At 51.0% G+C, this 26660-nt stretch overlaps 1 protein-coding gene and 1 non-coding gene across 12 annotated transcripts in view; one reads left to right on the top strand and one right to left on the bottom strand.

Annotated features, from left to right (window-relative positions):
* The window catches only part of TNS3 (tensin 3), a 222781-nt gene that overhangs the window by 78819 nt on the left and 117302 nt on the right, over positions 1-26660 (top strand). For 9 of the 11 annotated variants that reach the window (XM_019958904.2, XM_070787988.1, XM_019958902.2 and 6 more), the window contains 2 exons: positions 22824-22876; positions 24807-24978. In XM_019958904.2, coding sequence (XP_019814463.2) covers positions 24829-24978 — 150 coding nt within the window. In that variant the 5' untranslated portion in view covers positions 22824-22876; positions 24807-24828. Of the gene's footprint in view, positions 1-4737; positions 5443-11278; positions 13275-22823; positions 22877-24806; positions 24979-26660 lie in introns of those variants that run through there. The other 2 variants (XM_019958903.2, XM_019958901.2) reach the window with 2 other exon arrangements.
* On the bottom strand, positions 25707-25780 carry TRNAI-AAU (transfer RNA isoleucine (anticodon AAU)). The gene has a single exon. It is a non-coding gene; the product is annotated as a tRNA-Ile (tRNA).

The following is a 26660-nucleotide window of genomic DNA, read 5'->3' on the forward strand; positions in this document are numbered from 1 at the left end:
ATATTCTGTCAGTGGAGCTCAAGAGGAAATTAGTGGTAATTTAGTGCCACTGGGGTTCAGACCCAGCTTGGTATTTCATTCTCAGAACATCTCTATCTGATGGACATTGTGGGTGAGTACCTTCCCCAAGGTGGCATTGCTCACCTGTGGGAAAATGGTCAGCAGAAATGTGGATCTCAGGTGCCCAGTGGCCCCGCCATCCCACCTCTCATCCCAGTGCTGCTTAAACTTACGCAGGGTCCCCCTATCTTTCCAGCTTCCTCCTCTTGGGTTATCAGTGGTTGTGGGGACTCATCATCGGCCTTTTAGGTTTGGGAGAGGGAGCTGTGTCCTTATTCACCTGAAGCTGTGATGGTGGTCAGCTCTAGGGTATGAATGCCCCTTCCCACCCATCTGTGCCTGGCCCTCTGACCACTTTTGTGCCTGGGACCCTTCACCTGGCAATCACCTGCTATGCAGATGTCACCTGAGAGCAGGGAGTCCTTCTGGGCAGAGGAGGAATAGCTCCATCTCAGCTCTCTTTAACTCTGAGCCATCAGGTCTGCCTGAGTTCCTGGGGCCACAGCAGCCTGGGGCATGTTTCCTTGAACACACTTGGGTATAATTCACTGTCCTCACTAGAGAGGAGAGGTCGGTGATGGGCTGTACCAGCAGGATGTGACAGCCTCCCATGACTGCTGCAGGGGGCCCTGCACTTGAAGTTATGCTGTGTGAGAGTCTTTGCCAGACTAGGCACCTCTGTGACTGCCTGGGGTGTTTGGAACAGGGATTCAGGGATCCTTCATGTGTTTGTCGCACTCTGAACCCTTGGCTGTTTGCGTTGATGCTCATTTTTCTAGGTTTTTTTTTTTTTTTTTCTGGTTGTAGATCTTCAGTTTATTGTGATGGTTTAAAAGGTAGGTGTGAAGTTTGGCTAAAAATGGCAGGCAGTGGGGCTGAGAAAAAGATCTGGGAGGCAAACCTCCTTTTGTAAATGTTAACGTAGCTGATGAAACCATGCAGACAGGCTCCAAGTTTCTTGGAAGCCAGTGTAAAAAGGAAACCACGTTATCGGCACGTGCCTTATCAGCAAGGAGGGGAAAAGGCAAGTCAGTGGAGAAAGTGCCATGTGGAAAATTGTTCAGGGTGTTGACTGTGTGTGAGACAGGTGCCGAACCCCGCTGCCCAGAAATGCTCCCCCTTCGTCCCAGATCCAGATGAATTACTGTTTTAGAGGAATATCAGATACGAGCTTTGAAGTGCATCTTGCTAAATCCTTAGGCACTCTGTGGCTGTGGCGGTAGGCACGGCGTTTAGAATAGAAAAGGATAACGGCACTTCACTGTCTGTTTGGGTCACACTTGTGGACTTCCGTGGCATGTGTTCTGCTGGGTTGTGCAGTGGACACGTCATTGTTTCTCTAGGTGACCATGATCATTAGTGATGGGAGAGGTAGCCAGGCTCTTCAAAACTGAGTCACTTGTGTGCTCTAGCTGTTTCTGTAGATCTACATGCACGTTCACAGGCACGTCCAGCACAGAGTATAGCAGTGATTCCAAGCGTGGGCTGGAGTCAGCTCAGGGTCCCCCCCAGGCTGTGACAATAGAGAGCTGCGTGACCTTGAACTGAGCCCTCCTACTTCTGGGATCTGCTTTCCTCTTCCATAAAGTGGGGATGCTACTACCTTCCTCGCGGGTCATTGTAAGGATGATGGGATGAAGTAATGTATGAAGATTCTTAGCACCGGCTCTGGTATAAGGAGAGTACACAGTGAGTGGGGAAATCCTTATTTGTTGTTCCGTGAAGTCAGGAGGGCGATAGAGGTCTCAGTTCCCGCTGCCTTTGCTGTTTGTGTTTTGTCTTTGATCCTTGTTCTCTTGCCATCTGCCGGGGAGAACCAGTTTGATCGGTTTCATCGAGTGTTCCCTCTGCTGCGGGAGGGTGAAGGCACCTTGACAGGCTCTTCTGAGACCTTGATTCTTGTCATCTCTCATTTAGAGACTTAGAGGAACTCAGGAAGCCCATGGAAAAGAGCCTGTGGTCAGGATGCAGGTGGCGTGAGAGCCTCCAGATGGTGGCAGGCGGATTGATTACAGGATCTTTTCACGACACAGGCCTCATGGAGCTCTGAACTTGGCCTGACAGCTTTTCACTGACGCGCGAGGCAGTGGTGTTTGTTTTTCCATGTTATCTTTGCCCCTCCAGTGCTGCCCGAGGGGGTGCATTCATATCAGTGCACCAACGGAAACTCATTCCTGGGTGCAGCTGTAGCTTTCGCGGGGACCCTGGGAGTCCATGTGTGTGAACCACCCACACAGCCACACCCACGGGAAGCACACATGGGCCTCTGTCCAGGCTGGAGAGGCCCCGGAGGAGCCAGTCCTGCGGAAGCCCCTCGCTGCTTGGTGTCTGAGTGCATTCTCTTCAGAGCAGCTGCCGTCCTTGAAAGAGGCCGTGCCCCCGCCTCCCGGGGCCATGTGCGGGCGGAGGGCGGCAGTGTCAGGCCCAGCGGAGGGCGCAGGTGCAGGCCTTCACCTGGCGGCTGGCACGCACACAGCCCATTGTTTTGCTCAGCCATTGTGGTTTCTCCAACTGGAGGAGAGGTTGTATAAGAATAGCTTCTGAAATTTGAGCCAGCTGTTTACTGAACTCGGGCGGCTTTATTTCTCCTTGTTTAATTAAAGTGAAGACAATGGGTAGTTTCTGCCAAAGGTGACATTAGGAGTCACATTACACTGTCTCAGGCTACAGTTTCCAACCTGCCTTCTGACAGCTACACCTTTGTATTTGTGTGTATGTGCGTGCATGCTTAGTCGCTCAGTCGTGTCCGACTCTTTGTGACCCTCTGGACTGTAGCCTGCCAGGATCCTCTGTCCGTGGGATTCTCCAGGCAAGAATATGGGAGTGGGTTGCCGTTTCCTCCTCCAGGGGATCTTCCTGTCCCAGGGATTGAACTCGTGTCTCCCACATCTCCTGCATTGGCAGGCTGATTCTTTACCATCTGAGCCACCAGGGAGCCCCTTGTTTAATAAAGTTGGCTTAAACTCACAAAGTCAGAGGACGTGGTCATGAAATGACGTTGACAGGACGGCTCCTTGACTGTTGAGGACACGGGCCCGTGAGCATGTGCTGTCATCGTCACAGTTCCCATGATTGACCTGAGACAGGTTCTCTCAAAAGTATTGAATTATTTCAGTAAGGATGCCCGCCAAATTGGATAATTAGGAGTTTGAGATACAAGAAAAAAAAACATACTCTGATGATATTCCCTTTATTTTACTGCAAAATTAGGTGACAACGACAGAGTACAGGCTTTCTGTTGGTACTAATTTGTGAAGAAGTGTTACTGAAGCTCATGGAACCTTGTCCCTCCTGCTGGCTCCCATCCATAGCAGGCTCTCTGTAGGAATTTCTTGTCCTCGTCTATAAGTGCAGGTATTTGATTAGATGCTGGTTATTCCTGGTTATAGACTGTTTCTGCTTGTGTAGTGAACTTCAGAAGCACAGACATGGGTCTGCATACCACAGCAGAGTCTTAGCTGAGTGATAGATGCTGTTTTCTGAAGGTCAAAAGCACGTGTACACGTGTGCCTACACACATGTAGGGATGCACAGCTGCCCCTTCAGAGGCTGTCTGTCTCATTAGAACATATTTGACCAGAATTGGTAGCTCAGTGAGTAATGAATCTGCCTGCAGTGTGGGAGACCCGGGTTGGGAAGATGCCCTGGAGAAGGAAATGGCAAACCACTCCAGTGTTCTTGCCTGGAAAATCCCATGGACAGAAGAGCCTGGTGGGCTGCAGTCCATGGAATCGCAAGAGTCGCATACAACTTAGCAACTAAACCACCACCGCGATGAGATTAATTTGTTTCAGGCCAAAAGACACTTGCAAACTTCCTTGTTCTTTAATCCCTCTGATCTTAGAAATAGAGAAAAGTCTCAAGAGTCATTTCAGATCAAAGGCCAAGTCTTCCACTTGGTCAGTGGAACCAAACTTAACATCTATGTTTTTGGTAAAAAGCCAGGTGAAACTCGAATAAAAATATGCATGATGCTGTATTCCCAGAGTTCAACCTTGAAACTAAGTCTTCTGATTGCTCTGCACCAGGTAGCCTGTCTATACAGGGATGAGTCATCTGAGGAGCCCCGTGGAAGATCCTTGAGGGGGTATATGGAGACTGAAAGGCCCAGTTAGGATGAGAGAAGCCTGGGGAATACACCTGGACTCAGGGGGCTGGGACATGCCCAAGGTCAAATAACTAGAAACGGGGGACAGGGGTGAGGCCAGAGCTTGTGGCAGTATCTCCACTGGAAAGGCAGGGTGCTCTAGCCCTGCGGTGCTGCTGAGGGTTTGTGTTTGCTCTGGGGAGCCCCAGGCCCTATGTCTCCAGTTGCTGCATCCCCGTGGGTGTACATGCTGGCGGCTTCTGCATATTCTCAAGAAGTATGGATGGACAGGAGTGCCCGGGGATTTACAGCTTGGGGGAGCAGTGGGAAGCATTGAGAAAGTGCTGGAGTTGAGGTGCAGTCTGGGAGCTCCCTGTTCTTGAGATTCATGTGCCCTGGGGACCCAGATGTCCACTAGCCCCTCCAGGGCAGCTCAGAGCAGGCCAGGCTCCTGGACTGGGTTGATGACTTTGTTACTTCATTTCTCAGTTGCTTGTTTGTTGTATTTTTTTTCTCACTTCAGAGTCCTTTTTGAAGGCTGGGGAGCTGGACTGGCATGAAGTCAGTGTGAGTTCACACTGGGATGGGAAGACCTCTTCCATTCCTTTCGGGAATCAGCAGGACCCAGGCCAAACTGGTCAGGGCCAGCCAGTTCCCGTTACAGAAGGGGCCCTGACCTTTGCCCAGCCTCTGCCTGCAGCTGCCCTCAGCACCTCCCCTAAATGCTGCCCTGAGCCATCCCTGCACCTGGGTGTGCGTTCCCGTAGATCTCCAGGGAAGGGGCACCTGCCTCCAACCTTTTCTAACCCCAGGCCAGACTTCGGTCTACTCTAACTTTGATTTCACCATTCCCTTCCACACCTGAAATAACACCCAGGCTTTGGCTTTTTTTCACCTTTGGGGGTAGAATTGCCAGGATTTCTGGGAAGTGACCTGGTAAAAGAGGCCCTGATGGTGTTTGCAGTTCTTTAGTGGGGACTCCGGGTCAGCCACGAGGAGGCTTTCCTCAAGTCTCAGTTCAGGGACCTTTGAGAAAGAGGGACAACCCTCCACAAATTAAGGGAAAACCACCCCTTTTGGAGCCGGGGTTTGAGAGCTGGTGGCTCCCTGCTGTTGCCAGGCCTGCCTGCGGGTGTGAGGAGAAGGCTGCAGGAAACACATTAACCCATGGCAGCATGGAGCCCAGCTAATGATTAAAACCCACACCAGCAGCCTGCAGTCACACCAGCAATTGCTTCTCTGTGTCTGTTCCTGTCCGCCTGTCAGGTGTCAGTGTCCTCTGCACGTCCACCCAGGTATGGCACAACTCGGTGTCCCTGTCCACCCTCATCCTGGGTCCCCATGCCCCATGCTCTGGGCTGATGTGACCAGGGCCAATAACTTCCAGAGTGACAGCTCCTCTCCCAGGGATGGGCCTTTGGAAATGTTTCCAAGTAATGACAGGGGTGTCCCCAGGTCCAAAGGCTGGAAGTCTGCAGTGGATAAGAAAACTCAGGTTGAGTGTTATTTATTTTCTTTTATGGCCCTGAGTCTATTGCAGTCACAGGTTTTTAAGTGTGGGAGGGACGCCTGAAGACAGTGGTTTTGTGTGATTGGTGGTGGAAATAGCAGTGACCACTGAAAGGGAAAACCAACTGCTTATTTTTCAATGCCTTGAATTGGGATGGAGGAGAAGCGTCATATTACCAAAGCACTTGAATTACCTGCATGTATTTTTACCTGTAAGGAGAGTATTCCTTTAAAAAAGCATAACAGCGAACTCCCCCATAGAGAAGTCTCTGCCGCGGAGCAGTGGACGAGGGGTGGAGTGACTCTGGCTGTCAGATTGGGATCCCAGGTTGGGGAGTCAGATTCTCCCCCAAATTCTACATGCCCTCGGGCCCTCCACCTGGCCCTCTCCTGGGAGCCAGGGAGCGTGGGGATCCAGGGGCCTGTCTCCAGAACTGGGTTTGAAGAGCAGGTGTGGAGGCCAGGACTGGGACCTCTAAGTGTTGCCTGGATTGGTGTTGTCACAGTTTTCAGCTTTGTGACTTTGAGACTTTTGCTGGGGTGCTAAGGAACCAACTTGTGAAATTTGGTAAAGAAAAGCAATCAAGCATTCAACCTTTTCATGTTTGATCTGTACCTCAGAGTTCAATATAGATGAAGGGAGAAAGCCTTATTTGGTGAGGAATTCCGGCTGACAGATGTCGAGAAAGTGATAGAGTAGCCGTGTTTCAGACCGCTAATAAGGGCGGAGCAGCGCTCTCTAGGACGTGACCTTCTGTAACTGGCTTGGTCACAAAGGGAAGCTGGTGGGGTCATGTGGGCCTCATGTGAAGGATGTTGGAACATTGATTACATATTTGCCCCTACCAGAAATCAAACCAGAATCAAATTAAGCCAGACCCACCCACGACTTACCGGAAATACAGGGCCAGAGCGATCTGAAAAATAATTCCAGAGAGGTCAGCAAAATCCAGAAGGGGGAAATTCTACTTGGTAAAGAGAACCCCGGTTGTTTTTAAATATGCTGCAGGAAGAGGAGGAGGAGGAACTTGTGTTGTAAAGGAACTGAAGAAACAGGTTAAATAAACATGGTGAGACTTGATGTGGATCCAGTCACAGTGTCAGACTGTGAAAAAACAAAACCAAAACAATACTTGTAAGACAGGGACGTTGGAACATTGATTACATGTTTGTGTACAAATATGATGATGTATTTGGTTTATATTAAGGAACGATTGCTAATGATACTGGTATTTTTTTTTCTCTATTCTAAAGATACTGAAACACTTATTAGACGAAGTGGTATAATGTCTGGAGTTGGCTTTACAGTGGTTCAGTGAGGGGCTATGGGGGTGAGTGTGTGGATGCAGTTTATCTGGGGGGTATTGGAAGCTGGGGCACCTGAAGCTCCGCACCCTTGTCTCCCGCTCCCAGGGTTATTATGCAGGATGTGGGTAGTGTAGGCACAGAGCTCAAGGTGAGCAGGTGACTGAGGCCCAGTGGCCAGGAACTGTTCATCATACGCATCGCCCACCATGTTCTGAGATACACTGCCAGCTCCCCACCCTGCAGTCGTTTCCCACATGTGAGGGCTCAAGGCTTGCCCACCAGTGGCCAGTGTGGTCTCATGACCAGCTGGCCTCTGGAAGGACACTGTGTCTGCTTGAGGAAACGCTTCACTGAAATCCTGCCATTTTCATCAGCACAGGACCCAGAGGGGATTGATATATTGTTTTCTAAAATGGCAATGTTTGCTTCATAAAGCTTTTTAAAAACATTCTACATAGAAGTGAGTGTCAAACTAGCCAAGGGCATTCTTACTCTTTGAGAAATTTATACAGCTTCCTTTCCAAAGGGGTTGATGTTGAATGAGTTAAACTCAATGTCACAAACGACTTTGGAAAATGAAGAGTTAAAACGGACTTGAGGAAATGAGCTCCCTGTCCTTGGGAATATTCAAGTAAAAGCTGACAGCATTGCTGCAGTGGTCATTCCGAATGTGATTGGGAGACTGGGGTTTCGTATTGAGTGAAAGTGACAGTGAGGGACACTTTAATAAAGTCATCTTACTATGTGGTAACGAGGTTTTAGTACAAACCGAGCAATGCACAGATGGTTTAGTCAGTGGTTCTCAAAGTGTGATCTCAGCCCAGCAGCAGCACCAGCAGCATAAGTCTGGGAACTTAGAAGCACACATTCTCTGACCCCACCCCTGTCCCCAGATCTCTTTACCTAAGCCTTCTCTGGGTGGTTGTGCTGCCAGCTGAAATTTGGGCGCCTGAGAGAAGGAGATGTTTTCCAGGGGAGGGCCTACTCTGAGCAAGGCTGGCAGGTTGTGGGAGCTGAGCGTGGCGATGACTGAGGACCCTGCAGCCTGCGGGGTGGGCGAGGGTGCTGGGCTGCCTCACTGAGATCCCTTCCTCCTGGGAACGGTCTCTCACCTCCTGAAGCCCTTCTCTTCCCCCGTGTTGTGTAGACAACACTGTGGTCCTTTTGTCTGTGTTCTAGAACACAGAGCCAGCTTCGTCAGAGTCTCTGTCTAAAAAATGCTCCAAGCAGCTCAGCGTGTGGCGTCCTAAATCCTCAGGTGAGAACAGAGCTCCAGCAGAGACAGTGATGTGTCTTTAGAAGGAAGCAATGGCATTCACCACTCAGCCTGCCATCCAAGGAGGCAAGAGAACTCCGGGGCTTAGCTTCCTAAGGAGTGTAAAGCATCCTCGGGATAAAGAAATGACATCCTGTCAAGTTACAAACGTGACTGGGTTAGACTGTGATTAGGATTCTTTTCATGATATTATTGGGACAAATTTATTATGTGGGGACATTAGAATTGGGAAGTTTTCCAGGTATTTCTTAGGTGAATCGAAGACTGAATCATCTACAAATAACAGGTTCAGTTACAGTCACTCCTCATTATTTGTGGATCATATATTTGCAAACTTGCCTATTTATGAAAACTTATTTGTAATCCCCAAATCAACACTCACTGTGATTTTGTGGCCATCCAGGGACATGTGCAGAAAGGCAGAAAATTTGAGCTGCATGCGGGCACTCACCGGCTGTGTTGTACAAGGCGCCTCTTGTTTCAGCCCTCAGACGAAGAGTAAACAGGGGTCCTTCTCAAAGTGTATTTATATTTAGTGCCACATTTTGGGATTTTTTTTTTTGCTTTTTGTTCATGATTTCTGTTTACAATGGCACCCAGCTGTAGTCCTGAAGTGCTAACTGGTACTTTGAGGCACCAGAAGCCTGGCCAGTGTCATGGTGACTTTTTAAGAACATGACAACCTTGAATGAACTATAGTCGATCAGTTATTGATTTAGGGGTCCTCAGACCTTTCCCCTGATTTGCCCATCAGAAAGAACAGACCCTGACTCACTTGCAACTGCCTCCCCCTGAACCTGCGGTGAACACTTCATGTACAAACCTGAGAGGTGGGCGGGAGGAGGGGCCAAGCTGGAAGAAATCCATGGTGGAGGGCTGAGTGGTCTGGGCACTGGGGCAGGATGGGCCTGCCGGACAGGACACTGCCCCTGCTGGACACCCCAGAGTAGACCCACATCTCTGCTGCTGAAACCCTGTCTCTGCAGAGAGCTCTCACTCGCCCAGGCTGAGTGACCCTACCCCAGGTCTAATAACACAGGTCCTCACCTTCTAGAGACACATCCAGTCTCTTCCTGGGCTGCTAGTCACTCCTGGGCTGCTCCTTCCTGCATTGTTCATGTCCCTGGCTGGGGCTGAGAATGCTCCTGTTGGGAATTTGTTGGTGTCTTTGAGACCTGATTCCCCAGGCGTGGGGTGTTCTCCATCACCATGGAGGAAGGAGTAAACAGCTTGTCCTTGGGGCATCACACCTGGCCCTGTCTACGACCCCACCAGAACTCACTGCCCCTCCCCATTGTGTTCCTCTCTTGTGATATACAGGAGCTGGACTTGGACCGTCTCTCCATCAGGGCCCTCAGATGGTGAAGGGTCTGCCTTTGAGCTGATACTGCCAGGAGCCATGGGGACAGGGTCCTCTCGACTTCTCCAATCCTCAGAAAGCCTAGAGGCTCCCACCCTTGACCCATTGCACAGAGGTTAGAGCTGGTGCTTCAGTTCAGTTCAGTCTCTCAGCCGTGTCTGACTCTTTGTGACCCCATGGACTGCAGCACACCAGGCCTCCCTGTCCAACACCAACTCCCAGAGTTGACTCAAACTCAAATGTCCATTGAGTTGGTGATACCATCCAACCATCTCATCCTCTGTTGTCCCCTTCTCCTCCCACCTTCAATCTTTCCCAGCATCAGGGTCTTTTCAAATGAGTCAGTTCTTCACATCAGGTGACCAAAGTATCAGAGTTTCAGTTTTAGCATCAGTTCTTCCAATGAATATTCAGGGCTGATTTCCTGTAGGATGGACTGGTTGGATCTCCTTGCTGTCCAAGGGACTCTCAAGAGTCTTCTCCAACACCACAGTTCAAAAGCATCAATTCTTTGGTGCTCAGCTTTCTTTGTAGTCCAACTCTCACATCCATACATGACTACTGGAAAAACCATAGCCTTGACTAGACAGACCTTTGTTGGCAAAGTAATGTCTCTGCTTTTTAATATGTTGTCTAGGTTGGTCATAGCTTTTCTTCCAAGGAGTAAGAGTCTTTTAATTTCATGGCTGCAGTCACCATCTGCAGTGATTTTGGAGCTTAGAAGAGTTCCAAATTCTGCTCACATGACAGGTAAGGGGACAAGTGGCCCAATTACCCTCACCCCTGTGGTCCCTCTCAGGAACCCCCTGCTGTCCTGTGAGGACTGAGCTGACCTAAGACAGACACTCTGGCTCCCCACCTCGGGGTCTCCATTGTGTCTGGACTGGAAGGAGACCCCAGGTGATTTCCTCTGGAGGCCTTCCTGCCAGGGACAGGGCTGTGAGGGCCACTCACACCCCTCCCTCTGTTATTCTGTGAGAAGAAGTGAAATGTTCTTGTTATGAAATAACTGATTTAAAAAAAAAAGACTGCTTGTTTAGATGTAATTATAAAGTGGGCCCATTGTGAATCTTCCTCTTAATTTAAGGGGCGTACCAGACTATTTCATAAAATGAAATCTACTGGACAGCCACTAGTGTAGACAGCTGGAGGGGAGGTTCTCACAGTGAGGGATAGGGGATGGGGCTCTGGTTATGGGCGGCTCGTGGTTCAGTGCTGCTTGCTTTTCCTCTTGTGAGTGTCAAGGGAGTGAGTTGAATGCAGCCTCAGACAGGCTGGGTCACCTGTAAAGCCGCAGTGTCCCCACAGCCTGACGTGTGTCCAACCACTACCTCCCTTATCCTTTTGGCCTCCTGGAAACTTGGCACCCAAGGAGCATGACATTTCAGGAGCTAATGGGGTTATCAGGCGCCTGCTTCTTTCTGGTCCTGCCTTGCTCTTTGACTTTGATTTTGTGTTTGTTTATTGGTTTTGTGCTAATTCAAAAGGACAGAAGGCAGGCAGGCCGGTGGGTGAGCAGACACCTGTTAGGTTCTGGGACACCTGCCTTCCCAAGAATCCCAGTAGGTTTCCTGGGGGAATTTAGGAGGACAGAGGCGGGGGTGGGGTGGGGGGGGTGGGGCACTCTGGCTTTGCCCTTTCTGATCCCCACAGAGGTGGGATTCGTTGGCGCCAGCAGGACGCAACCCCTGCCCTGTGCGGTCCTTCCTGACCCCTCTCTGGTTCCTGCAGGGTCCTGGCAGGAGGCCCTCAGCCGGAGCCCGTGTACATGCTGCCACTGAGCCCTCGGCTCCACTGTGGGACCGGCCCCCCTGGCGCCTGTGCTCCCAGCCTCCCCGCTCCTGCTGAACCACTCGTGGGCCACATCAGGCCAAGGGCAGGGAGGGGGCAAGATGGGAAGAGGGAACTGCTTCTGGAAGGAGAAGCGGGCCATGCTCCCCAGTGCAGTGAGTTCCTCCCCAGAGGGATCTGCAGGGCCTCCACTTGCACTTGGCACTGAGTCCGTCCCTGGCGCCTCTCCTCTGTTTGCTCCTGTCCTCACTCTGCTTTAATGGGACTGTGAAAGTTACATGGGGCATTGAGCCCTGACCCTGGCTCCCACGCTCTGCTTCCTGGGGGTGGCCGCTGCCTGCCCTGCAGACCTCTGCCCACCAGCCCCTCTGGGACATCAGGCTTGATTGTGAAAGCATGGTTTCCGCTGCCTGTCCTGGGCCTCCCTCCCTCCCTTCATCAGCCTCCGAGTTCCACATAGCTCAGACCAGCCTACGCATCTCAGAAATCTGAGTATTTGGTGACAAATAAGCATAGACTTAGTTTCAGAACATGACTTAGTGACCGAACAACAACAAATCTTAGCGTGAACAAAACCTTGCTTCTCATAGTTGAGCTTGGGGGCAGAATGACGTTACTTTAGCTCAGTTGGTAAAGAATCTGCCTGTAATGCAGGAGACCCTGGTTCAATCCCTGGGTTGTGAAGATCCCCTGGAGAAGGGAAAGGCTTGCCCACTTCAATATTCTGGCCTGGAGAATTCCGTGAACTGTATAGTCCATGGGTTTGCAAAGAATCAGACATGACTGAGTGACTTTCACACACTTTTAGTTTCCTAACTTCAGAGGGGTGTGTATTTTTCTAGTAATTCATGGTAATTGTTGCTTACTTGTAGGAGCGTTAAGAAAAAAATTCTCAAGGTGGGCAATCCTGATAATGAATCTGTTTCTGGTCTTCTCATTCTGGAAGGGAACAGTGTCTTGCTGGCTGACTGACGTTGGGAAAGTTTCTTTGCCCAAGTCTTATTTCTTTGAATGGAGCTGTGGTCTTGGCAGGTTATTGCATTTAGTGTGGGCTTGTGGGCAAGTTTCACTTCCATGGGCCAATCCCTCCCTGGCACCCAAACACAAGTATTGAACGTAAAGCTGAGATTTATTTAGCTTTTATTATCTGCTAGATGCCATTCTTAGCTCTGCACATTTCCTTATTTAATCCTCCCAATACCCCCACTTTCCAGATGAGAAAACTGAGTCACAGAGAAGTAATTTCCAAAGGTCAGACAGCATGGGTCTCACCCAGGCGTTAAGGTTCCAAAGCAGGTACACTTCACCCCTGCACCCTACGAGCCAGGTGGTGAGTAGTGAATGAATGAGTGAACACATGAAGGCCTTCGTGTTTGAACTGGATGTGGCTAGTTGTTGCCTTTTAAAAGATTGTAATTATTTTTTTTTATTTTTGTGGTTACGCCATGTGGCTTACAGGATCTTAGTTGCCCAACCAGTGATCAAACATGTGCCCCCTGCAGTGGAAGCATGGAGTCTTAACCACTGGACCACCACGCAAGTCCCTCAAAAAGTTTTAAAACGTATTTTTAAACTGTTTGTTCAAAACCGTCTGTTTTCCTGGAGAAACAAACAGAACGTGCAGAGCTGTTTCAGTTGGTCTCCTTAAGGGAACCCCCACCCCAGTCCCCAGCTGGGTGATGACATTTATGCACTGCCACCAGGCCCTGTGCTTCCTTGTGAATCTTGCTCTGGTTATGCAACGTTCCTTTTGTTCCTTTTTGCGGGACCTTTTCACAGCGCCAGTTTCAGGGCTGGTCAGCATGGCTGGGAGCAGCACACAGGTCCGACGACTCTGGGAAGCTGGGGGCCGTGAAGTGTCCTCGGGCCCTGCCAAGTTTCTGGTATGGTAGCTGCGAAAGGTCTTTCTCTGCTCTTTACCCAGAAGGTGGAGGGGGCGAGGGGAGGTGGGAAACAGGGGCGCAGCCCAGGGATCCCAGTGCCACCCTTCACCGTGAGAGTTGGGGGTAGTGAGCCTGGGGAGGGAGGCCTCTGCTTCGGGTTCCTCACTTTGCGGGGGGTGGGGGGAATCTCATTAGATATTTCCATGGGGTGACTTGGGGGGTCCTGTGGGTGAGAACATGTGTTACCGAAGCCTGTACCTGGGCGAGTGCAGCCTGTGAGTCCCAGCCAGCCAGTGAGCAGAACCCACCTTTTATGGTCTGTGGGGACAGGCTGTCCTTCACCGTCACTGGGTTGTCTGAATTGGTGCTTCACTGCCTGGCTGTTCGATGGACAATTTCTTCCTGATAGCCAGCCACCCCCTATTTCATTGATTCCATATGGTACAAACTTGTGAAGGTATAGAGAGTGGCTACTCTTCAGCTGTTATTCTTTTAGATGATGAGTCCATTTAAGCCACTTAAATAATAAATAAATATACCCTATTTAGTTTTAGTAGCCTGAAAATAACTAGATATTCATTACTGAAATGTAAAACAGTATCCTCCTGCCTCTTAAAATGGCCAGGGCAGCCCTCTGTTGCTTTGAAATGACTGCTGGGTTTATTCTTTCCCTCATCCTGCAGACCCCAGTGCTTTGCTGCCTGCTGTACTGTGTGGCAAGGGGACATGGGAGCGTCATCCCCCCAACATAGGCTTGATTCTCCCCTGTGCCAGGCCTGCAGTGTGTGCGTGTGTGCGTGTATGGGTATGTGTATGTATGTGTGTGTGTTTGTGCTTGTGACAGAAACAGGCGCTGTTGCATCTTCACAGGGAAGCATCCGTGGTCTCCCCACCAAGCCGTTCTTTTTTTAAAATTATTTTTTTATTTGGCTGCACCGGGTCTTAGTTGCAGCATGTGGATGGAATTTAGTTCCTGGAGCAGGGATCGAACCCAGTCCTCCTGCATTGGAAACTCAGAGTCTTGGTCACTGGACCATGAAGGAAGTCCCCCGAGTGGTTCTTATTAAGGCACTTCTTCTGTTCTCATTTTCCCCTCATCTCATCTCATGGTTTCCCAGAAAACACATATGTTGCTGTAAATGTTAATAATGCATTTACTCTCTGCTGGGCCCTGTTCTGGGTATGTGACTGGCCTTTGCTGCTTTAACCTCACAGCCACCTTGCAGAGAGGTTGCTGTAGTTATCAGCCCATTTTCTGGGTAAGGAGCATGAAGCACAGAGAGGGCAAGGTGCCTGCTCAAGGCTACACAGCTGGAGCATTTGGAGTTCTGTTACCTGTTCTTAGAGGCCTTTAAAACTAAGGGAGAGTGGAAGCTGGTAATGCAGGGGCACCTTGTGTGGCTAACCCTGGCTTTGTGTCAGTTGGCTGTCCCTATGTGGCCCTGTAGTCACAGCTTCCTGGGGCAGGAAGGGACTCCCGGAGAAGCCCAGAGGATGGCCATGGCGAGGAGTGCGGGCATGGGTCTAGCCCTGGCCCCACGACTTAACTCCTGTGTGGCGGGTCTTGCCTTGTCTTTTCCTCCACTTTCTTGCCCTGGGGATTGGAGGGTGACAGAGCGCATAACCTTATAGCTGCTGTTGTCTCCACCCCTCCCTGCAGTCCAAATCAGATCCCTCTTGTAATCCTTTCAGGTGGTCCCCTAGGCTCCACTGAGGCCCTCAGTGATGTGGCGTCTGTGCTGTGTCACTCCTGCGTCGGGTTTGTTAAGCACCATTTTTTTGTAGAAGCCTATAGGAAGCCAGTGATCTGCCTCTCACATTGGCAGATTATTATTGGCACTCATTACTGGCGACGCAGGGTCTTTTGGTTTGCAGAAGGTTTCTGGCTGTGACAGCAGCTCCCTCGTCCAAAGCCTTCGATGGCACTTTTGCATTCAGAGTAAGGCCTTCAGGGTGTTTGTTTCCTGTGATACATCGACTACACACCTTTTCCTTGAAAAAGTATAAGATACTTGGCATCCTGTCAAGATAGCAGAGGTTTGAGTCTTGGTTCGAGGTGGTGCAGGGATACTTGACAGAACCAAGTAAATGTCAGGCCAGCTGGGAACCCAGGGCCCTGGAACCCTATCCGCCCTGGGGAGTGAGTAGTTCTTAGGAGATGTTGCCCAGTGGATGGGGATCCCGCCTCCCCCTCTCCTCCAGACACCCCCCATGTCTGTGAGCCAGGGGCCCCCAGGCACTGTGGAGACCTGTGTTTATTCAGCCCAGATGGGGCTGGCAGGGTGTGTTCCCCGGGGAGCTCCAGCACTCCCACTTTGGACATGTGCTTTGGCCTTCATCCCCAGAGAGCTTCCAGCTGCCTTTTCACCCGAGTGGTCCCCACCAGGACCCCAAGGCACCCTGTTCTCTCCCTCTGTTGTTTGGAAGTATGTGGCTGGCCCACGTCTGCTCCCAAATGGTGGCTGGCCTGTCCGAACCCCATCCTTTCCTTCTTAGAGAGGCGCAGTTATCAGGGGCAAAGCAGTTCCCTCCCAGAGGTGCTTGGGCCAGTGTCACCAAGTGCTCTGGACTGAGCCTCTGCTGGTCTCGGCCAGTGGCGCACCCATCTCTGTCCTCTTTAATAAAAGAAGTTTGTATCAGCATGCAGATGTCGTGTTGGTTACTATCCTTAGTTGAAAGATGGGCACCTGGCAGCAAAATTGCTGTTGCCTATTTCAAATATGAAAATAACCCCATTTGGAAAATAAATGAGTTTTAATACTTTGAAAAATATGTTGAACAAGAGAGCCCCCAGGCAGGTCATCTGATTCTTTATCGGGTGGACGGCTCACTAGTCTCTGCCTCGGAACCATGGACTCGGGGATTTCAGGGCTGGGCCGGGCCTTCTGAGCACTAGATCCAAAAGTTGTCATTTTATCAGAAGAGACTGATGCCCAGGGAGGCCAGCGGCTTCATTGGAGTACCAGGACCACATACTGGTCCAAGCAGATGAGCTTTGGGCCTCAAGCAGCACCTTTAAGGAGAAGCAGTCTGGGCCTCGTTGGGTTACCTTTCATAGGTTAACCTTTACCACGGATCCCACCTGTGTCTCTTTCCTTTTTCCTTCTTTTTCTTGGTGCCTTGAGGAGTTGCAAGCTGTGATTAGCACGTGCCAAAGGGGACACAGGTGAAGGAGGCTGGGCGGGGTGGAGGTGGGTGCTGCATTGCCCTGGAGACAGGGAGACTGGGAGGAACTGGGAGGTGCCCGAGTTGCTTTCACCCAGGACACTGGCACTGATCCATAGAGGGCGGTGGTGGCCTGCAGGGCTCAGACTCCAAAGGCTCTCCAGGAAGGCAGGTGGGCAGCCCTCTTCTTGCAAAATAACACGAGAAAAGGAGTTTGCAGCACAGATCTAGGGGCCCGGGGTCTACAAGTAGAGAGGTTTCTTTAGCCTTCTCCAAGGTCAGGATGCAGGATAACTTATGAGCAAGGAACCGTCTTCAAGAGACTTCAGCAAGGTAGTTCTCAGCCATTTTTCTTTTATTGTAATATAATTGCTTTATAATGTTTTAACTTCTGCTGTATAACATTGTGAATCAGCCATATGTATACATATATCCCCTCCCTCTGGAGCCTCCCTCCCTCCCCCGTCCCACCCCTTTAGGTCATCAGAGAGCACCGATCTGAGCTCCCTGTGTTATGCAGCAGCTTCCCACTAGCTATCTGTATTACACATGTTAGTGTATATATGGGCTTCCTAAGTGGCACTGGTGGTAAAGAACCCGCCTGCCAATGCAGGAGACATAAGAGACATGGGTTTGATCCTTGGGTCAAGAAGATCCCCTGGAAGAGGGCATGGCAACCCACTGCAGTATTCTTGCCTGGAGAGTCCCATGGACAGAGGAGCCTGGCAGGCTACAGTCCATGGAATTGCAGAGTCAGACACAGCTGAGTGACTAGCAAAGCACTATGTATGTGCGTCAGTGCTTCTCTCCCAATTCATCCCACCCTCTCCTTAGCCCCTGTGTCATCCTGTGTCGTAAGTCCGTTGTCTACATCTGTGTCTCTCTTCCCACCCTGCAAATAGTTCCGTTAGTCCCATTTTTCTAGATTCCATATATACATGTGCATTAAAATAAATCAGACATTCTTAAGGCATGAACTGTACTGTGGTGATAGATGAGGGCTTCAGCTTTTTAGCCCCAAGAGTAGATAAATTCTCTACTTCCAAGTAAAGACGCATAGAAATGTCACATGTTACCTTCCTGACAAGTGCAGTGTTTGGACAAGTCGGGCTGCTTCCAGTCGGCGTGAGGTGTGAGCTCCCTGAGCAGCCACGGGGCCTCTCTCCAGTGTATCCGGGTCCCGCCCACTGCTCATCATCTGCTTGGTTCCAAACACAGCCCCAGAATGAGGTTCTCCCTTGCTGCAGGATTTCGTGCCCATCAGATCTCAGAACCTGGCTTAGAAGTGGTGACTCACTCATGATTCCTCTGTCCTTCTAGGCTTAGGGCTAGATTTGCTTCCCCGGGAAAAGCTCCTCTAGCTTCACTCGTTTCAGTCTGACCCAAGGACAGGCTGGGCAGGATGGGCTGTGGACCACCGAGGGCCGGAGGATCGAAAGAGTCCATGGTTTTGGTGTCAGAAGTTGCGCTGCCTCTTAATTCTATACACCTAAGAGTCCTGAATGCCCTTTCCCCAGCTGTGAAGTGAGGACAGTCATGACTTACTGGGGTTCCTGCTGAGAACCAGGTGCCTGGCCATGAATGGGTCTGCTTCCTGACCTTGGTCACCTGTCGCGTCTTACCGGATGGTGCTGGTAGAGTGTTGCTGTCTTCTATAGGGGGGCAGGGGGGCTGCATGGTCTGTGGACACAGGCCTTGTCACCCCAGGCACAGCTGGCTGCTGAGGCGTGCAGGAAGGCAGGGGGCTTTCTCTCCAGCCTCTTGGAGGCCCTGGAGGCCAGAGGGCCTGCCTTCTTAGAGAATCCCCTCCTCACTCTTTCCCTCCTGCACCTGTTCTGGCTGCACTGGTTCCCTCGCTGGTCCCACTGCAGGGCCTTGGCACTGGCCATGCCCTGCCTAGTCCTATCCCCCTCACGTGACCTCCCTAAGCCCCTCACCTCCCTCACCTCCCACAGCCCCTCCACACTAGGCTGCGGCTGTGCCTGCTTCCCTGCATGCTCCTCCCCTGAGGGTTGTCAGGAGCCTTGCTGGCAGGCTGGGGTGGATAGTCAGTATGTGGGGGTTCCAGCTGCTGTCATCCACTTAGGTGACGGGGGTCTGCTGGAAGGCATAGAGGGCCGGCCTTCAAGGAGTTCGCTCTCTGTTTACAAACTTATAGTTATGGTTGGTGTCAGATTGTCTTGAGTCGCTGTGTGTTACTTCAGTCTAACTTGTTCTAACAGCTCAGCTGCAGGTGAAACTGAGAAATACTGTGAGGCTAGGCTGAGGCCTAGCTTTCTGATTGTATTGCTTGTATGTAGGTTTGTATTTGTTTACCTATTTTTCATGTGTTTATGTGTGTGTCTACATATCCTCTATCTGTGTATCTATCAGCTCTCCAACCTATTTATCATCTGTCTATTGTACCATCTAGCTGTGCATTTATCATCTATTGTACCATCTCAGTTCAGTTCAGTTCAGTTCAGTTGCTCAGTCGTGTCCGATTCTTTGTGACCCCATGAATCACAGCACGCCAGGCCTCCCTGTCCATCACCAACTCCCAGAGTTCACGGAGTTCACTCAGACTCATGTCCATAGAGTTAGTGATGCCATCCAGCCATCTCATCCTCTGTCGTCCCCTTCTCCTCCTACCCCCAATCCCTCCCAGCATCAGAGTCTTTTCCAATGAGTCAACTCTTCGCATGAGGTGGCCAAAGTACTGGAGTTTCAGCTTCAGCATCCTTCCCTCTAAAGAAATCCCAGGGCTGATCTTCTTCAGAATGGACTGGTTGGATCTCCTTGCAGTCCAAGGGACTCTTAAGAGTCTTCTTCAACACCACAGTTCAAAAGCATCAATTCTTCGGTGCTCAGCTTTCTTCACAGTCCAACTCTCACATCCATACATGACCACTGGAAAAACCATAGCCTTGACTAGACGGACCTTTGTTGGCAAAGTAATGTCTCTGCTTTTGAATGTTCTATCTAGGTTGGTCATAACTTTTATTCCATGGAGTAATCTTGTACCATCTAGCTATGCATTTATTATCTAACACATCTGTCATGTGAAGGGCAGTGGTATTCAGGACTTGTTGTGGATGAGGGCTGGCTCAGACCCTCTGTGGAGCTGCGAGGCTTTGAGGCTGCTGCAGGGATTGTGGGTACTGCCCCTCCAGGCCCACCCTCCCTGCCCTCCTGGGACTTGAGGCCCAGAAGCTGCTCAGCTTGGTGGCTTCTGGAACAGGAGGTAGCTCTTGCTCATGTGCTGATTTGGGGAATTACAGAGCAAAACTAAGTCAGTTCTCTTAGACCTTGAAGCCACACCATGGGAGAGTGTGGGATGATGGGGGCTTTTGGAGAAGGCTTTATAGCCCCCTTGAAACTCAGCGCCTGTGTGTCAGGAATGACGGGGGAAGCACCCTCACAGGCTAAGCAGTGAGGCAGGGTCGGCCTGGGGGCAGGCAGCTTGGCCTGGTCATGTCAGTGCTTGGACATCAGCAGGTGGGGTTGGGCTGCAGGACCCCCATGGCTTCCCCTCCCTTCAGAGTGTTGTCTGCTCTCCTGCTTTGCTTTGTCACATAGGTTTGCACAACCTGCTTACCAGGGTCTGCAGCTTCTTAGTGAAAATGCAGAGATGTTTGCAAATATCAGAAGACATAATCAGTCCCTTGTGCTGGTTGATTGGGAGCAGTGGTCTCCAGACAGGTTTATGTACTCACCCCCAGGGCTGGGACCTATGTATGTTTAATTGCAATGGAGTGTGAATGCACTACATTATGTTCATTTATGTATAAATTATGTACCTGTCCCACATTGCAGAGATTTTGTGTGCCTTCCTTATACACACTCACAGTGTAAAGCAAAATGGAAAGCGCATGAACTGAAGGAACAGTAGACGGTGCTGTGTGCCCTCGACTGGGACAGTGGTTCTCAGACATGGGGATGTTTGGACCCAGGTTAGCTTAAAACCAGCTCTTCTGGAATCTTGATGATATGCCAAGACTAGTAGCTGAGTCCTAAGGGACATGAAGTCCTTGGGAGGAAGGACAGGCTGGATGGCCCTGCACAGTGTTCAGGGCCTGTGACCCGGCCCTGGTGAGGGTGGGGTCACTTTTAGGCCCCTGCAGCTGTCATGCAGTAACTCTAGGTAGGCCAAGAATGTTCCAGTTCCAAGGTGCTCAGGGTCCACCCTCAGAGGCTCCCTCACTGTCTTCCCTCCACGAGTGTCTGAGTTCTGTCACTGGCGGGAAGACCTGAATGCCACACCGGGAGCTGGCACCTCATCTGAGCTGACCCTGGTGTTGCACTTTCTCCAGTTACAGAAGTAAACTGTGTTCTCAGTAGAAAAGGAAAAAATAAATGCACGTAGAAGAAAAAATAAGAAAAGATACGTAGTGAAACGTTCCAGAAACACGCCGCTGCCCAGGCAGCCTGCACACTGATAGACATTTCCAGGTGTGCGTGTGTAGCTGTGAGTGTGTGTGAGTCACGCACTCTGCGCCAGGGAGTGGCCACGTGGCTGTTAGTGCTAGTGCTGTCACACATCACGGCGTCTCTCCAGGCCCACAAGTGTGTCACCATCTGTAAGCCCCACGACTTATCTAATGTCACTAAGTCGCAGGGTTGAACTCTTAGGCTGTGTATTTTTCACAGTTACACACATCATAATGCAGCGAGCACCCTGGTCCATAGAGACTTATGGACTTTCCCAGTAATTTCCTGAGTCATTCCTCACATTGCTGTCACGTGTTTCAGACCTTTTAAGGGCTTTTTATATTTATGGACAAGCGGTTTTCTAAAATGATGAATTCATTTACATTTCATTTACATTTTAGAAATACTTTAAAAATATATATTTTTAGATTTTAATCTTTGCTTTCTAATGGACCTCCCCCCCCAAATCTCATTGTTTGGAGTCCATATGGCCTGAGCCATCAGAAGTCTGGGGTGTTGGGAAGATGGGCAGGACCGATGTGGAGCCCAGAACAGTACAGACATGGGGTGTGAGGCCTGCCGCCCACTGGGAGGTGGTCTTGGAGGCTGGGGACACTGGAACAGTGGAGGGCAAGTTCTGGTACCTGGCACCCACGGGGACCATCTCAGTTGGTCCCCAGACACCTCTGCGAGAGGAGGAGACGACCTAGAGGCATGTGTCCTGGCTAGGGAAGATCAGCCACTGCGTGTGGACACCCAGAGCCCACTCTCACATCTGAGCATGGAGGAGAGTGCCTTCCAGGTCCTGCTTTTGTCTGGGGCCCACGTCACAACCTCTGCGGTTTGGAGTTGGCTTGACCACACGTTGTGTAATTTTAGGAGGTCATCTCTCTCACTGATCCCTGAAATAAACTTGGTATTCACTCTTCATCCCTTCGCTTCACACTGGGGGAGCCACTGTGAGCCAGCTGCCCAGGTGGGACACCAGGCAAGGGGGGATGTCAGATCCTGTCTGAGAAGGGTTCCCCAGGGCCAGCGTGGGCAGGAGCAGAAGGGGGTGCCGAGGCTTTATCCACCTTGGCCAGCTGTAGCCTGCTGCATGGTCACCCCTGTGTCACCTACTCAGAGCATGTCCTGGGCTGGTCCACAGAGCTGTATCCATGAGACGCAGCAGGCAGGGAGGAGCTCACAGAAGGCAGGAGAGAAAGGAGCCTCCTGAGAGGAAGGCGTTCAGGGGAGCTGAGACAGGGACATCTGGATTCTCCTCCCCTTCTGCCGTTTTCCACGAAAGCTTACACCTCTCTGCGCCTTGGTTTCCCCACTTCTGAAATGGGAAGTAATTTCTCTCACAAAGTTACTGGATTCATCTGCTGAAATAGTGGATATAGAGGAGCCTAGTGGGCTGCAGTCCATAGGATCACAAAGAGGTGGACGTGACTGAAGCGACTTTAGTTCGCTCACATGCCTTGGAGTTTAACACACACACTCACACACATACATAAGGGTTGTGTAGACTGTAAAGTAATTATAACCTGAAGTTTTTTTCCCTGTCAGATAAGCTTTTCAAAAATAGAGTGGTAAAAATGGAGAATTCTCTGAAAATCAGTAACTGGTTCTTTTGAGCAGATATAACAATAATGATGTAATAGTGGCCAACGTTGATTGAGGGCTTCCTGTATCCTGGGACAGATAGGCCATGACCGTGGACCGCTTACCTTGCCCTGACCAGGGGTCATGGGAACCTGCCCTGCTGTTGATTAGTGGAATTGTGTCACTTGGGATCTGAGGTCTTAGGGCTGAGATGTCCTGATAAGCTGGCGACCCTCCCAGGTGATACGATGAGCCAATAGTGAAGGGTCTGACGACGTTTATGATCATGTGAAACAACTGCCATCCTTCCTTCCCAGTGGGGTTTGCAGTGTGTGGGCTGGCAGCACAGAGATCTGAGAACGACCCTTGTCTTGTCATTTGCAGGCTCCGGGGGCATCATCAACACCTGCTTCTCTGTGCTGTGACAAACCGTTCAGGTGAGTGTCCGTCACTGAAGCCACTTCAGTGCCTCTGGCCTTGGGTCAGCTCTCGCAGAGGAAGCCTGGACACGGTGTTATTTTATTCTATAGTAATCTTAATGTCTTTTTCAATTTTAAATAGAAATGCTCAAAGCTGATAAATATCATATGTGTGTCTCTTTCTGGAATGTAATGTCCCAGCATTAGAAATCCTGGTTGTGGAAATGTCCAATCAGTAATTACGTTGCTGTGATTTGATTGTGAAGTGTAGCATTGGGGAGAGTTCTAGAATTGACTTCAGCACATGAAAAGCCCATTATTTTTTAATAGGTCACTGTTGCTCAGTGGTGTTTGACTCTTTGCAACTCCATGGACTGTAGCCTATCAGGCTCCTTTGTCCATGAAATTCTTCAGCAAGAATACTGGAGTGGGTTGCTGTGCCCTTCTTTAGGGGATCTTCCCGACCCAGGGAGTGAACCTGAGTCTCCTGCATTGCAGGAGATTCTTTACTGTCTGAGCCACCAGGGAAGTTCCAGAGTCAAAAGATGTGATTTGATTTTTTAAAGTAAACAGGACTCTTTTACATTCATGTCTGGTGCATAAGGTAGAGAAAAGTATCTTGGTGATTGTTTGTATTTGAATAAACCAATTTTAAAAAATAGATTTATGATCTGGATATTTGATATTTCTTTTGGGCATCATAATTGCATTGTAGATAGTTCTAAATGTATCTTTGTCTTTTAGAAATAAATGCAAAAATACTTATAGAAATGACATATAACGTCTTGGGTTTTTTCAGGGCAATCACAGTGAGGAAGGGGGGTAACAGAGAGTATGGATGGAAAAAGCTTGGCTGTGTGTCCATTTTGAAATTGGATGATGAATACTCAGAAGTGTGTTTAAACTATTTAGTATACTTTTGAATTTTTTTCAGAATTAGGAGAGAGACTCATGTAATAGGAGTGGTACACAAACAACAGCTACGAGCCCCTAAAGCTGGTGGTGGGGGATTTGATAGGTTAAAACCACCCTCCCATGACTGTCCTGAACCGCTCCGTGGATTCACCAGTCTTTGGGGTTGACCCCATCACCTCTCACCTGGATTTTTCACCTTCTATTCCTGACAGCACCCACAGCCCTAGAAGGCTCTTCCTGGGAGGGGCTCTGGGGCCTGTGGTCCCCATTGCACAGTCCTAGTGATGAGGAAGCAGAGCCTGGATGCTGCGTGCTGGAAGCATTATCCTGGGCTCACCAGGCTGCAGGCTCTCCCCACCCAATGGCCCTAACTAAGTCCTCCCCTCTGCTGGCTTCATTGCTTGGTGTTTTTATCCTCTTCCAGACCCCATCCTCCTGCTACCTGATGCCTGCCCTCTAGGTTAACCTAGGGGCAGTCTCAGCAGAGCCAGCACACAGCTCTTCTGATAGACACCAGCCCTTGCCTCCCAGCTGCTGCAATTCCCTCCCAGCTCCTCCTCTCTGCAGGACAGGCCAGCCTCCTCCCTGGGCAGTGGGCCTCCACATGTCCCCCAGGATGGGACCTGCAGATGTGCCTAGGCACTTGTTGATGTCTCCCAGCCTTGGCCTCTTGCTCTGCCATTCATCTGTCTAATGGGCTTCTTCCCTGCTGCCTACACCTGACTTGACACTCAGAGTAAGGAATGCCCCTCCTTCCAAGATCCAGGCTCTCTGAACTCATGCCCACCCAAGGAGGTGCTCTCTCTGCTGGCTTTCCATCAGCCCTGCCCCTACCAGGAGCCTCAGTGTGCTCCCTGGTTGTAGCTAGTTGTGCCCCAGTCATAACCGTTAAGGAAGTTTTAGCTTTGTGCCCTCCTGTGATGAGAATCAGTAAATTCCCAGAAGCCTGTCATCAGGTCCGGGTGTGAACAGTGAGCGAACGTCCCTCCTGGTGCTTGGCCCCTTTCCTGACAGCTGCCCGTGTGTCTCCCAGGCCTGCAGGGCTGAGCCCCGCCATGGAGGACGGCCGCGAGCTGGATCTCACCTACATCACCGAGCGCATCATCGCCGTGTCCTTCCCTGCGGGCTGCTCCGAGGAGTCTTACCTGCACAACCTGCAGGAGGTGACGCGCATGCTACGCTCCAAGCATGGGGACAACTACTTGGTGAGCGGGGACACTGAGCGTGAGGGAGGCGAGGGGCACTGAGGGTGGGGACCGTGAGGTGGGGGGACGTTGAGCATGAGGGTGGCCAGGGGGTGCGGCGGGGGTGGGGCACTGGGGGGCGCTGAGTTTGCTGAAACTTGATGAGCGAGGGTCCCCATGTGTGGGGACTGAGGAGCCTGCGGGTGGGAGTACAGGCCGGTTCCTCTGCAGTTGGCTTGACGGGCGGTGGTGCGCGGAGGGGGCCCGCCACAGGGAGGCTGTCCTGCCACATAGCCCGCTGTGCAGTGGGGCGTCTGGGCTCCTCGTGAACGTGCAGCCCCCCCCAGCTCGTGGCCCATGTGCACCCCGAGGGGTGTCAGCTTCCTTCCCTGCTGCTGGGGTTAGCACCCCTGCCTCTGAAGTGAATCCAGGATTGGAGGGTGGGCCTCCAGAACTATCTTCCACCCCAGTTCCTTTCAAACACACATGAGGCTGTTGAACAGAGCACACATCTGAGGAAGGTGCTGTGCGGTGCTTAGTCACTCAGTCGTGTCTGACTCTTTGTGACCCCATGGACTGTAGCCACCAGGTTCTTCTGCCCATGGGCATTCTCTAGGCAAGAATACTGGAATGGGTTGCCATGCCCTCTTCCAGGGGCTCTTCCCAACCCAAGAATCAAACCGGGGTCTCCCGCATTGCAGGCGGATTCTTTACCAGCTGAGCTACCAGGGAAGTCCACTGTAAGTTTCTGGCCTGCACAGGGATCGAACCCGTGACCCTGGCGTTATTAGCACCACACTCTAATCAACTGAGCTAACCGGCCATTTGAGGAGGATGAGGAGGACCAGTCTTCCTGAACGTCCTCTTTCTCCACCTACCCTTTCTTGTTCCTGAGGCCCCGGTCCGGCAGGTGGCTCTGTGGCTCCATCTTCTACTACTTGAGTTAGATGACAGCTCCTCGCCCTTCTCCAGACCTGCTGCTAGAAGGCCTCTTTATCTCCATAAGGCAGCTAATCTTTACCCTAAACTGACAAGGCAGTTATTGTCATCCTTATCGGTCTCCTCAGATGTCTAAACGGCTGGGCGTGTGGCCCTGGAGGCAGAGAAAGGGAGGTGACTGCCCAGTGGCTTCCAGCAGCCCCTGCCCAGCCTGTGGCTTTCCCACTGTCCTCAGCATGGCCTGGTGACAGGCAGGGAAGGTGGGGTCCAGCCCATGAGATCGTCCCACCCCGTCCTTGATCACAGCTGCAGGAATGGTCTCTTCCTCCTGACACTCAGGGTGGGATGCCTCCTCCCTTCTCCCCCTGCTTGCTGCTCACTGAGGGTGAAGGCCTGGGACCTGAGGCCTGGGGTCAGGGGGCTGGGGGCTGGGGCACTTCCCCTCACAGTGGTGGTGCCTTGTCAGAGCCTGAGTCCACCTTGCAAAATGGTGAGGCTGTGGGTCCTCACCTCATTCGAGGATAAGGACCTTTTTGAAAATTGGGAGGAAGGGTATGTTTGTCTTCCATGGAGCCTGAGTTGAGAGCCCTGGGCTGGACGCACTTCTTCCCCACTGCACATCTGAACTGTGTGCTCTGACAAGGGCATGTGGAGGCCGATCACCCCCCGCTCCCCAACACGTACACACAGCTGCATGGTCAGGTCACAGACGTTGGCTCTCTGAGGCAGGTTTTAATGGAGCCCATGGTCCAGGGTGTAGCTTG

Source organism: Bos indicus, chromosome 4, assembly GCF_029378745.1.
Source record: "Bos indicus isolate NIAB-ARS_2022 breed Sahiwal x Tharparkar chromosome 4, NIAB-ARS_B.indTharparkar_mat_pri_1.0, whole genome shotgun sequence".
NCBI lineage: Eukaryota > Metazoa > Chordata > Mammalia > Artiodactyla > Bovidae > Bos > Bos indicus.